This window comes from Haliotis asinina, chromosome 2 (genome assembly GCF_037392515.1).
Source record: "Haliotis asinina isolate JCU_RB_2024 chromosome 2, JCU_Hal_asi_v2, whole genome shotgun sequence".
In the NCBI taxonomy this organism is placed as follows: domain Eukaryota; kingdom Metazoa; phylum Mollusca; class Gastropoda; order Lepetellida; family Haliotidae; genus Haliotis; species Haliotis asinina.
In genome coordinates, this window is record NC_090281.1 from 99,618,290 (window position 1) to 99,632,079 (window position 13,790).

Here is a 13,790-nt window from a genome sequence, read left to right on the forward strand (position 1 = left end):
CACTATTCACATTTTCCCGAAGATAAATCCTGTTGTTCGTTAATGGCCACTCAAATATCATTTAAGCAAACCAAACCAGACATGAAAATTGATGTGCAAGAAATGTGAATAATCTTGATGCACACCCACTTATAAACGTCTGTGAGTCGGTCATCTCCCCCGTCACAGCATCATTTCTGTAATGACTGCCATGAAGGAAGAGATATTCAATCCTACGACTCGGCTTGTTTTCAAACATGAGGTTTGTAAGGTTGAACAGAAATCGGGGATGTTGGCCTTGTAATCAAGATGGAATGAAAGGATATGGTGGCGCTACCCAGAGATTGTGTGGAGGACTGCCAGTCACATAAACATATTTCCTAACTACATACTGACTGACTGTCTCTGTCTTCTGTTTATGTTTTAGAGAGAGCCAATTCCCATCTGGTTGATGGTTTATATGAATTCAATCACTCAAGTCTTTCTGGTTCCTACAATGTTAATACACTTCATTGCAACACCTTTGTATGTTTGTATTCACTTCTCTTGTTTGATGCCTTCACGTTCTGTATTGAAGACGCTATGGTACAGATAGGACATTCTTCATTCACTTATGGGTCTCTTTGTCCATGATGAAGACGATGAGAATGGTGTTCAAATAATGGTGGAGACAACTTACTAGGCTACCTTCTACTGCAAATGTTATTTTTTGTATCGCTAGCATATCGGTTGTTGGGTCGCTGAAATGTTTTGATAACGTTGTCAAAGTTGGGAGAGTGAGTGAGTGAATGAGTGAGTTTAGCTTAACACCGCACTCAGCAATATTCCAGCTATATGGCGGCGGTCTGTAAATAATCGAGTCTGGACCAGACAATCTAGTGATCAATAACATGAGCATCGATCTGCGCAATTGGGAACCGATGACATGTGTCAACCAAGTCAACGAACCTGACCACCCGATCCCGTTAGTCGTCTCTTTCGACAAGCATAGTTGCTTTTTATGGCAAGCATGGGTTGCTGAAGGCCTATTTTACCCCGGGACCTTCACGGGTTTGGAAGAAACTATGAGATGTGAAGAATATGTGATTCCGAGTTGAGGGAAATGTTCTCTTTTTAAAGCGCACCGAAGTCGCGCGACGTCCACAGTATAGCGAGAATATTTTCCATGTTTTAAAAAAACGCGAACATGCTTTTAGTTGAAGGCTTGCGATATTGGCGACTCAACCCAGATTCGTTAATACATCCCATCACAGTAGCAACACATTTATCCTCCGAACACAGAATGTTTGAAACAATCACAAGGACACAGTTTTGTTACTGAAACCTTATGTTCGCCTAATGATTTGTTTTGTATGGTGGGGAGAACACATAGAGTAGATGCGGGAGGAGGAACCTTTAGGAACTATGCATCAGTTTTGTATTTGACAAGATACATTGGAAACTAGAATTGATTTCTCAGTAGTGTCTGGCTTGCTCAACGTTATCCGCCTTATTCAAGGATAATTTGTACTGCTGTAATGTTCGCATTGTGTACAACAGACCTCTCACGGATCATTTCAACCATTATTCAAGTCTATTGATAACTCGTTATTTGTTTTACACTGTATACGGTTAAGCACCTGGATGTCAATAACATGGTGTTTGGGCAAGGTGGTTCAATCAGGTGTCTATTGATGCTCCTCAATAACCAGAGCAAATTTAACCAGGTTCCGTGAGACAAAAGCAGAGCAGGAGTAGATTCTGTTGTTGATAACAGTGGGTTATTTTGGGTCAATAATTGTATCATTGAGTCCAGTGTCTCCTGTGGTCGTATGACGAAAAGTAAAGGCTCTCACATGTCACCAATCGAATGAGAAATAGAGACGAATGATTGCTGTCAGGTGCTGGTGTGATCTTGTGTCGGAGTTGAGGAATCCATTTCATAGTGTGGTCTTATTGTGTCGAAGTTGAGGAATTCATTCCATGAACTATTGTGCTAGAGTGAAACAAACTTCGGCTGGGGTGCAAGAGTGAGGGAACGGGGGTTGCGGTGAGTGAGTGAGTGAGGGAACGAAGGGTTTCAAAGGCTAAGCTCAAAGCTACCTAGAATGTGTATTTATCTGCACGAGGGAAGGATTGGTGAACATGGTGTGATAGAATTGTATGATAGAAAAATCCCAAGAGGACTAGGGTTTATAACGGCGGAACGCGAGTGCCCTGCTGGGAAAGGCAGAAAAAACTATACAGAGGATGACTGAATGTTCCCACATCACCTGTTCTAAAGGCCCTGGAACTGTTCGGAAACCGTGGAAAGCAAATTGGTATGCTTGCATGCCACTATGTGGACATAATGAGTTTAACATTTAATGGTAGTTTTACCTTATGACGCCAGCCATGACACTGCAGACCAACAACTGCTACTGCATATCGACAAATCTCTCTGTCTGTCCTCCCTTGGCAATAACATCTTGTTTCTATGCCACACATAGTTGAAGTACACTATGGGTTATAGTCTGGTCATCCCTACACTAACAATTTGAAGACAAATCTTTTTTTTTTAAATCTACACGCTAATTTCCAGAAATGCATATTCAGCACGCTGCTGCAGTATTGAAAAGTTTATTGTGAAAAGAATTGATTTGACTTCCAGATTTCCATTCATGAGTTTTCCAATTGCTGTCTCTGCAATAGACTGGATGGCATACTTCCGTCCTAGCTGGCCTCGGAGGGGGATTTATACATCCTCTTGTTCATCCCCTGACTAATGCAGGGTGTAGAAAACCTATAACCGAGACGATGATAGCCCAAGGAAAGATGATATTACTTTATGATTAGAGCTTAGAGGGAGAGGAGGTGATTTTTTCAATATTATCTTTAAAGTATCACCCACTTGAAATTAGTTTTGCCTTGGGTGTTGGTCCCGAGCCCTACACACTTGAATAGCTGTGTGTGTGGAAGTATTGACCTACACTGGGAACATGTAGCATCTGTACTTGACGGTATCGCTGCAGCAGTTGCTGGAGCAGGTGAAATATGTGCAGTAGAACTAACTCACCCCACTGGCATCAACCAATAACCCACCTTTCTTCATCTTAATCCCGTGCCAGTATATCGAAGAAAAGCAACACTGACCCAGACGGTTGCGGCCGCGATCTAGCTCGTGACACAAATGTGTGTGAGTGTGACGCAGCTGTCTGCAATTCTTCCATGTGTGTGTGTCACACTGCTGTCTGCAATTCTTCCATGTGTGTGTAACACTGCTTTCTGCAATTCATCCATGGGTGCGTGTCACACTGCTGTCTGCAATTCTTCCATGTGTGTGTGTCACACCTCTGTCTGTAATTCTTCCATGTGTGTGTGTCACACTGCTGTCTGCAATTCTTCCATGTGTGTGTGTCACACTGCTGTCTGCAATACTACCATGTGTGTGTGTCACACTGCTGTCTGCAATACTACCATGTGTGTGTGTGTCACACTGCTGTCTGCAGTTCTTCCATGTGTGTGTGCGTCACCTGCTGTCTGGAATTCTTCCATGTGTGTGTCACACGGCTGTCTGCAATTATTATTGTATTTAAGGAGAGTATGCATTTAAAGTATGCATGACTTGCGTCTACCAAGTGTACTGAGCAAAATCACTACCGTCGTGGTAGTCGGGGTGAACCAATTCACCCGTGTGTGTATGTCTTTCTGAGCACGTTGAGTTTGCATGTTGGCTTGGAAAAAACATCGTTTGATATACATACTACAGGTAACAGCAACAACAACAACAACAAGGAAAAGGGAAAAGAGAAAAGCAAAAACGAGAGAAAAAAAGTGTTATATACGTTCAATGTTTAGGCATTCACCGCCTCAGTACAGTTAAAACTGAGGCGGCGAATACCTAAACCTTGACCGAGGTCCATGTTTAGCCATGTTCTCTCCTATTCAAGATGCGCTGGCCTCTTTGCAAATCCCGGGTATCATCAACATGTGATAAAGATTCACAAACACATCATTCTGTCCGTAGTACAGCATGCTCAGGAGAAGAGAAAGGGTTTTGCCACTTTTAAATATTTTTGCTTTCTTTTGTAAGGTACACAACTACAATAGAGGAGTCATATCACCCGTTGATCTGTCACAAGTATTACAGAGTTCAGCAGTAAACTGTGAAGACGACAGCGACGGTATTATATAACACCCAAATAATGAGACCTGGAATATTTTGGAAATATATCATTTAAATAAATTTACGATTGTCACAGATAAAAATCTCTTAGGGGATGGGGAGAGAAAATCTGTACATGAGGTGACACAAAGCAAACCAAGATATGCTGCAAGATCAAACCACTTGGATTGGAGGCCAGCTGATATAACACCCAGTGGGAGACATCTACATTAGATAATTGCTCAGATGTACCGCAGTGTGTCAAGCGGAATTACTGCTATCCTCCAAATAAGAATCCGTGACGCAATTTTCAAATAGAGGACTAGTTTTTATTTCCGCCCATTATCAGTACTGGCCTTATTTGATGCTAGGTTTCTGTTCGCGTCCGGAATGTCATCGAGAATGTATGGTTTCAATTTTTAAAGTTATGAATGATGCTACCGGAGTTAAGATGGTGGCTGAAGCAAGTACCTTGGGTACAGTTTCTCATCCTGCAGCACAAAGGCGTCCTGTACCTCTGGCATAACATTGATTGGTTCTTTGAAATGTTTTAATTTCACCGTCAAGGTTTTAAGAGCAAAGGTTTATCGGGCCCTACAGGGACTATGCATTTCACATAGATCCAATATGTTCTTTTGAGGAACTTCAACTGAAACAGTCTGTCAGAAAAGGTTAAGGCATCCGAATTGCATTGACTTGTATTCATATATAAAATAGATTGTAAACCTGTATTTGCATTGTTTCTGTAAATAATATGCCCTTTGCAGCCCGAAAACTTTGACTTCGTGTCTGAGAGCGGGCGTGCGTGCCTGCCTGTATGCCTGTCTGTCTATGTCCGTCTGTCTGTCTGTCTACCTGCCAGCGCGCGCCTGTGTGTGTCCCGGAGGAACGGAGCGTAGCACTAAGAAGACCACTGTCATGATCTGTATGTTAGCATGTGTGGATTATTCGAAGAACAATACAAGGGGAGATAATCCACAAACATAGAAGATCCCGTCTGGGTGAGTGTGAAGAAGAAATCCACTGATCTTTGAAAATATCCTGTACGTTTAGCACCATGCTAGCCTTGTTTTAGCAGTAGGCAACGTACAACCTCGGCTATGGGGAGCTGGATTCTGAGACGCTTCCTTCTGTGATAAAGGTTTCTAACATTCTGACAATGATAGATCCTCTGGCATTTGATGATCATGCTGACATGAACAGACTTTGAAATTTACAAAGGACATGTAGCCCAGAGACGTAATTATCTTTTCTTTAATTTCCGCCCGATTTACGTTGTATTTGATGGTGGTGTGCGCACTGTCATTTATGAAACATTGTTATTGACATTCATCTGTAATGTATACACCTGGAAATTAATCAAGCAACACCCCAATTTTTTCTATTGGAGCAACTTTGAAGTGTTCTGACAATCAAAATATGCCGGGTTGATATAGTTTGACACTTTTTTATTCAACAGACGATCTCTGACAAACAACTTAAAGGGAAAAAGTATCAAGACTTTGCTTTATTGCAACGAAATCCAAATTCTTAAAACTGTCTTAAATTCATGAAAAAATGGACACAATTTACTATTCATCCACAGACGTTGTTGTCAGGTGTATTAACACAAATGTCACATGGAAAGAAAGAACAGTCATCTGAGAGTCTGCACACCGACTTTCATCAATATCTAGTGTGTCCTCCCTGCGCACGCACCACCGATTCCAGACGCCTCCTCATTCCTTGGATGAGTCTCCGGATCTGATTCTGGGGGATCCTGTTCCACTCCTCATGCAGGGCAGCCGTCAATTCGTTGAGATTATGGACTGGTGGGTCTCTCTGCCTCACACGACGGCCAATAAAGTCCCACAAATGTTCAATGGGGTTGAGGTCAGGGCTCATGGCAGGCCATGGAATTCTGTCAATTGCATTTTGCCGCAAAAAATCATTTACAGCATGCGCCCTGTGAGGTCTAGCATTGTCGTCCATAAATATGGGTCTCGTTGCCAGAGGATGGTTCTCAAAATGAGGTACCACAGCCCTGTCAAGAACCTCCTGTTGGTAACGAACACCGTTAAGGTTGCCACGGATGGTAATGATATCCAACTTGCAGTTCATGGAAATGCACCCCCATACCATAACGGAACCTCCCCCAAAGGCCACAGTCTCCTGGATGTTCCGTGGAGCCATTGCTGTGTTCCTCTGCCTCCAGACCCGAGTACGACCGTCCACCATGTGCAGCAAGAACCGGCTCTCATCTGAGAAATGGACCTTCCTCCAAGAGGCAATGTTCCAGTGCAAACGGTCATTACACCAGGCCAGTCGGGCTGCCTTATGGGCTGGAGACAGTCTGGGTCGCTTGATTGGCCTCCTTGCCCGGTATCCTGCAGCTTTCAGACGATTCCGAACAGTCCTGTTCGAGATGGGTCTCCCTGGAAGCCACTCCTGTCTCAACCGAGAGCTCGAGTCGAAGGACCTGCGCCGTACAAGTCTCAGTAAAGCTCTGTCCTCCCGGACTGTGGTCTTCCTGGGTCTTCCTGGTCTAGGCAGGTCTTTAACTTCATTAGTGGCCCGGTATTTTTTCAAAAGTTTTGAAATTATGGAATGATGTCGTCCGATTTGAGTCCCGATTTGTCTTAGAGACATACCAGCATTCCTCATGCCGATTATTTGCCAACGAGTGGCCTCTGATAATTTCCTACGTGCCATGACATTGAAATGAATGAAAAACCGAATGCAATCGACAACCTGCGCTTGTAAACACCCCAGGGAAAAAGTGCATTTTTCGAAAGTTGAGGTTAAAGCAATGCACGTGCGCTGTGCAAGCTTCACGCGCGTCATATCAACCCATGAAAAGCTCATGCTGTATGTCAATACATCAAAATTGAATAATCAATCATCAAAATTACTTCGTTAAACTTTGTTAAGTTTTTATGTGTCTTTGAATTTGGTGTTGCTTAATTAATTTCCATATGTATATATGCGAGTAAACACATCCTAGTGTTGGAACACGGTGCATTTCCTGCCTTGTGCTTGGCAGGACCTTCTCTCTTACTGCTGATATCCCTACATCTTTAGCTTAGGGTGTCACTATTGCTTGGATTGAGCAACGGTTAACCTTTGTAGCAACCGATACTCGTGGAAGGCATTCTAGCCAATACTCGTGGAAGGCATTCTAGTCAATACTCGTGGAAGGCATTCTAGTCAATACTCGTGGAAGGCGTTCTAGCCAATACTCGTGGAAGGCGTTCTAGCCAATACTCGTGGAAGGCATTCTAGCCAATACTCGTGGAAGGCATTCTAGTCAATACTCGTGGAAGGCATTCTAGTCAATACTCGTGGAAGGCGTTCTAGCCAATACTCGTTGAAGGTGTTCTAGTCAATACTCGTGGAAGGCGTTCTAGCCAATACTCGTGGAAGGCATTCTAGCCAATACTCGTGGAAGGCGTTCTAGTCAATACTCGTGGAAGGCGTTCTAGCCAATACTCGTGGAAGGCATTCTAGTCAGTACACGTGGAAGGCATTCTAGCCAGAAGGCATTCTAGTGAATACTCGTGGAAGGCGTTCTAGCCAATACTCGTGGAAGGCATTCTAGTCAATACTCGTGGAAGGCATTCTAGTCAATACTCGTGGAAGGCATTCTAGTCAATACTCGTTGAAGGTGTTCTAGTCAATACTCGTGGAAGGCATTCTAGTCAATACTCGTGGAAGGCATTCTAGTCAATACTCGTGGAAGGCGTTCTAGCCAATACTCGTTGAAGGTGTTCTAGTCAATACTCGTGGAACGCGTTCTAGCCAATACTCGTGGAAGGCATTCTAGTCAATACTCGTGGAAGGCGTTCTAGCCAATACTCGTGGAAGGCATTCTAGTCAGTACACGTGGAAGGCATTCTAGCCAGAAGGCATTCTAGTGAATACTCGTGGAAGGCGTTCTAGCCAATACTCGTGGAAGGCATTCTAGTCAATACTCGTGGAAGGCATTCTAGTCAATACTCGTTGAAGGTGTTCTAGTCAATACTCGTGGAAGGCATTCTAGTCAATACTCGTGGAAGGCATTCTAGTCAATACTCGTGGAAGGCGTTCTAGCCAATACTCGTTGAAGGCGTTCTAGTCAATACTCGTGGAAGGCGTTCTAGCCAATACTCGTGGAAGGCATTCTAGTCAATACTCGTGGAAGGCGTTCTAGTCAATACTCGTGGAAGGCATTCTAGTCAATACTCGTGGAAGGCATTCTAGTCAATACTCGTGGAAGGCATTCTAGTCAATACTCGTGGAAGGCATTCTAGTCAATACTCGTGGAAGGCGTTCTAGTCAATACTCGTGGAAGGCATTCTAGCCAATACTCGTGGAAGGCGTTCTAGCCAATACTCGTGGAAGGCATTCTAGCCAATACTCGTGGAAGGCATTCTAGTCAATACTCGTGGAAGGCATTCTAGCCAATACTCGTGGAAGGCGTTCTAGTCATTACTCGTGGAAAGCATTCTAGTCAATACTCGTGGAAGGCATTCTAGCCAATACTCGTGGAAGGCATTCTAGCCAATACTCGTGGAAGGCGTTCTAGTCAATACTCGTTGAAGGCGTTCTAGTCAATACTCGTGGAAGGCGTTCTAGTCAATACTCGTGGAAGGCATTCTAGTCAATACTCGTGGAAGGCGTTCTAGTCAATACTCGTGGAAGGCGTTCTAGTCAATACTCGTGGAAGGCGTTCTAGTCAATACTCGTGGAAGGCGTTCTAGTCAATACTCGTGGAAGACATTCTAGAAGTTGTCAGAAATAGGAACGAGAAGTCGTCATGGATAACCATTAACCAAGACAATCTATATGACAAAGTTGCAGTAGCTATTTGAATTAGGATCCCTTCGAGGCTAGGTCAAGCTTAACCAGATGCCTGTAACTACAGGTCGGACTGTAAGCACTCCATTACAGGTGTGAGCAAATAGCGTAGGTGCGCGTCATGACGGTGATCGCCATTTGGACTCTGCAGCATCCGTTAAACCCTCTGCATGTAGCTACCATTAACTCCTTCATCGTTTCTATAAACCTGTTATGTCGTCATCAGTTATAACTGTCGTTGTTGACCAGGAATCACAACATTACCTAAGCAAAATCATTAGTCCAACAAATACGTTCGCTAGCGGAGTATGCATTTGACAGAAACCAACAAGTGTTTTCTGCATACATGCGAAGTGTCGGTAACTTTCTTTATCCTCCAACAGCTGATGTGCGTTAAAGCAATGCCAGTAGAAGGTGCATTATACAAGATACAAATGGCTATAACCCACAAAAGTGCGTTAAGTTTTTTTTAATTTCTCAATTAAATGCAGACGCCTTGTGGTCCAAGATTGAAAGATAATGAGTCTTGTATGGAAATAAGGAACACATGTAAAGACCAGATTCACTTGTGTGTTTGTTACAACCCAAATATTGTACAAATCCAACGTTTGTGTCCCGGTTACTTATGTCTACAACACTCACAGATTAACTCTAGGGAACTCGCTTTAGAAGGTCTCCGAAAACACACAGCAGTCAACTGCTATGCTTCCGTCAAAAAAGACCACATTTAGACACGTATGGCAGTTATCAGATGCAAATAATTACTAATCCCTTAGCCGCAATATCCACGTGCAAGCAAGGAAATATATTTAGTAAAAACAGAAGATGATGGTTTTCGTGTCAAATATTTTAATTCTCCTTATATGTTAACTTACGGTTACAAAGTTAGATGCAATGTAAGGATAAGTACACACTAGCAAGTTAATCTTCTGCTGGTGGTAATGCCAACATAACATTACACAGATAACAGTTCCTTTATTATGTGTCAGGGTGTGGAGTCATCCCACAGATAACAGTTCCTTTACTGTGTAGCAGGGCGTGGAGTCATCCCACAGATAATAGTTCCTTTACTATGTAGCAGGGCGTGGAGTCATCCCACAGATAACAGTTCCTTTACTATGTAGCAGGGCGTGGAGTCATCCCACAGATAACAGTTCCTTTACTATGTAGCAGGGCGTGGTGTCATCCCACAGATAACAGTTCCTTTACTGTGTAGCAGGGCGTGGAGTCATCCCACAGATGACACCCTTACCTTGTCAGCTTGCGGGCGGGGGTAACCTTTTTGGTCATGTGAACAAGGCGTCCGACTCGTATCAGAAGGTCCGTCGTTCGAATCCCAGCCGCCACATTTGTGCCCAACGTGGGGCTGAGCGCGTTCATATCAAATTTGAACAAAATAAGCCTCAACATACAGCAATGCGACCCGGGACGTGGCTTCTGTGCATTCTCGCACTTCCGAGTCTCAGACACGGTACACTCGGACTGTCCTACTATGACCTTATGAACGTCCAGCCACAACTCTGGCTTCATCTGGGCTTGTTGAATATCCCACGACCTGTCGTTCTTGTGTGGCAGGGCTTGGAGTCATCCCGCAGATGACATCCTTATCTTGTCAGCTTGCTGACGGGGTTACCCTTTTAGCTCATGTGGACAAGGTGTATAAAACAAACAAAACAAACAAAAAGGAAGCAGTTTTTGCAGAATGCTTTGTAACGAAACTAACTGTCCCTAACAACCAGATATATCGATCTTACATGATAAACAATTTGAATGATGTTGCTCCCACACAGTGACGAGGCAAATCAATTCAACACAACCCCCCACCCCCATCCCACCCCCTCTCCCTCCCGGCATCTGTTCTGTAATATTTGTCAATGTATAGCACGAGCATTTCTCAACCTTTGGAGATAATGAACTCATTTATTTGGTTTTGAACGTCGATGAAAACCAGTTTAATAAATGTCCAAAGCATTATCCTCACCAGATGTTAATCTCCGGAACAGCAAAACGGCAAACGCCTCCTCTCAGATGAGGATGAGCTTGGGATATTAATGATCACCTCGTTCACACAAATGTAATCGTATTAACACCTGTGAAAGGGGTGATCAGACGAAGATGACATAACTCATGCAAGAACTATGATTCACGGAAAAAACAACATTATGAAGATTGCTTCCAATCTCCGCAGGATAATTGGTGGAGTGAAAACACATTGAACGAAAAACAGTCCCACTGATGTAAAACATGCAAATGTTATGAAAACAAGGCACAGCTAATGCTATAGTTTCCACATTTGGAGTGAGTGAGTGTTTGTGTGAGCTAGCATTGATGACGATATCATAATCTAGCGCTATCACGGCATTGGACTTAGCCTTGTCATGGTTAGATAATTACAATTGTGATACTGCGATTGTTGTTCTGTTAATGACATGGTAGAAGAATATGTTTCATATACTCCGTTTGACTATGTGTTGTGTGCTGCAGTCCTCGTGGCTGTTGTGTGCTGCAGTCCTCGTGGCTGTTGTGTGCTGCAGTCCTCGTGGCTGTTGTGTGCTGCAGTCCTCGTGGCTGTTGTGTGCTGCAGTCCTCGTGGCTGTTGTGTGCTGCAGTCCACGTAGCTGTTGTGTGCTGCAGTCCTCGTAGCTGTTGTGTGCTGCAGTCCTCGTGGCTGTTGTGTGCTGCAGTCCACGTAGCTGTTGTGTGCTGCAGTCCACGTGGCTGTTGTGTGCTGCAGTCCACGTAGCTGTTGTGTGCTGCAGTCCTCGTGGCTGTTGTGTGCTGCAGTCCTCGTAGCTGTTGTGTGCTGCAGTCCACGTAGCTGTTGTGTGCTGCAGTCCTCGTGGCTGTTGTGTGCTGCAGTCCTCGTGGCTGTTGTGTGCTGCAGTCCACGTAGCTGTTGTGTGCTGCAGTCCACGTGGCTGTTGTGTGCTGCAGTCCTCGTGGCTGTTGTGTGCTGCAGTCCACGTAGCTGTTGTGTGCTGCAGTCCTCGTGGCTGTTGTGTGCTGCAGTCCTCGTGGCTGTTGTGTGCTGCAGTCCACGTAGCTGTTGTGTGCTGCAGTCCACGTGGCTGTTGTGTGCTGCAGTCCACGTAGCTGTTGTGTGCTGCAGTCCTCGTGGCTGTTGTGTGCTGCAGTCCTCGTAGCTGTTGTGTGCTGCAGTCCACGTAGCTGTTGTGTGCTGCAGTCCTCGTGGCTGTTGTGTGCTGCAGTCCTCGTGGCTGTTGTGTGCTGCAGTCCTCGTGGCTGTTGTGTGCTGCAGTCCTCGTGGCTGTTGTGTGCTGCAGTCCTCGTGGCTGTTGTGTGCTGCAGTCCTCGTGGCTGTTGTGTGCTGCAGTCCTCGTGGCTGTTGTGTGCTGCAGTCCTCGTGGCTGTTGTGTGCTGCAGTCCACGTAGCTGTTGTGTGCTGCAGTCCTCGTGGCTGTTGTGTGCTGCAGTCCTCGTGGCTGTTGTGTGCTGCAGTCCTCGTGGCTGTTGTGTGCTGCAGTCCTCGTGGCTGTTGTGTGCTGCAGTCCTCGTGGCTGTTGTGTGCTGCAGTCCTCGTGGCTGTTGTGTGCTGCAGTCCTCGTGGCTGTTGTGTGCTGCAGTCCTCGTGGCTGTTGTGTGCTGCAGTCCTCGTGGCTGTTGTGTGCTGCAGTCCTCGTGGCTGTTGTGTGCTGCAGTCCTCGTGGCTGTTGTGTGCTGCAGTCCTCGTGGCTGTTGTGTGCTGCAGTCCACGTAGCTGTTGTGTGCTGCAGTCCTCGTGGCTGTTGTGTGCTGCAGTCCTCGTGGCTGTTGTGTGCTGCAGTCCACGTAGCTGTTGTGTGCTGCAGTCCTCGTGGCTGTTGTGTGCTACATGTCCTTTGTAAATTTCAAAGTTTGTTCATGTCAGCATGATCATCAAATGCCAGAGGATCTAACATTGTCAGAATGTTAGAAACCTTTATCACAGAAGGAAACGTCTCCTCGTGGCTGTTGTGTGCTGCAGTCCTCGTGGTTGTTGTGTGCTGCATTCCTCGTGGTTGTTGTGTGGTGGTAGCTGGAGTCGTACATCACGTCGTGGCATTTCCTGTCGTGTCCAGGAGTTACTGACGCTGGAATTAATGGTGCAGTATGAAACTCTATGGATCACGCTGTAGCTGCTTGACCCGACTGTGAGACTGATGTGTATCATAAACTTTGTAACTAAGTCGTTTCTTCCCGATGTTAGTTGTATCCAAAATCCTGATTAACTCCACGAGAAAATCCATTTTAAAATGTGATTGTAGGAATTACAGAGTAGAAGCTGATTACATGTGGCGTAAGACCTTCATTGTTCTATTATCAAAATGCAGATGGTTTGGTTTGCTGTTTTTCACATCCAAATAAAATTACTGTGCAAAAGCTTTGAATTTGTGTTTCAAGTCGCAGACATTCAATCTTGTTTAATTATTGTTTAATTTGTATAATTTAAGTTATGTTTTATTTATTTCGCGTATCATGATATGCTATTGCATAAATTGTATAATTTTATCTGTATTGTTTAAAATTCGTGTATTAATCTAAGTCTGTCCTTACAGCTTCATCTGTGTAAAATTCAGACCCCTGTGTCCACGCTTGGCTAGCAACAGAACGCTAGCTGATGCCATACATAGCCTGCACAGGTTGAACACATGTCGGAATTAAACCCGGGTCTTTAACCACCTGGCTATCCTTCCGACCCCGCATATTGAATGAACGTCACAAAGGCATCACGAAATTGTTGGCTAACCGATTGACTGACAGGCAGGATGTTTAACTCATTTCTAATGACGATGCGGCAAATTGTGTAGATGTGCTGCAAAAGCTTAAGACAAGATGGCGTGAAGACCCTGAGTCATGATTCCACCCTTTGTCAGCATCAGAATACAACGTGGAG

At 44.7% G+C, this 13,790-nt stretch overlaps 1 protein-coding gene across 1 annotated transcript in view; it reads right to left on the minus strand.

Moving 5' to 3' along the window:
- Positions 1 to 11,381: 11,381 nt before the first annotated feature.
- LOC137272155 (uncharacterized) overlaps positions 11,382 to 13,790 on the minus strand; it is a 30,223-nt gene continuing 27,814 nt past the window's right edge. The window contains exon 3 of the mRNA XM_067804509.1: positions 11,382 to 12,754. Within this exon, the coding sequence (XP_067660610.1) occupies positions 11,382 to 12,754 (1,373 nt within the window). The remainder of the gene's footprint in view (positions 12,755 to 13,790) is intronic.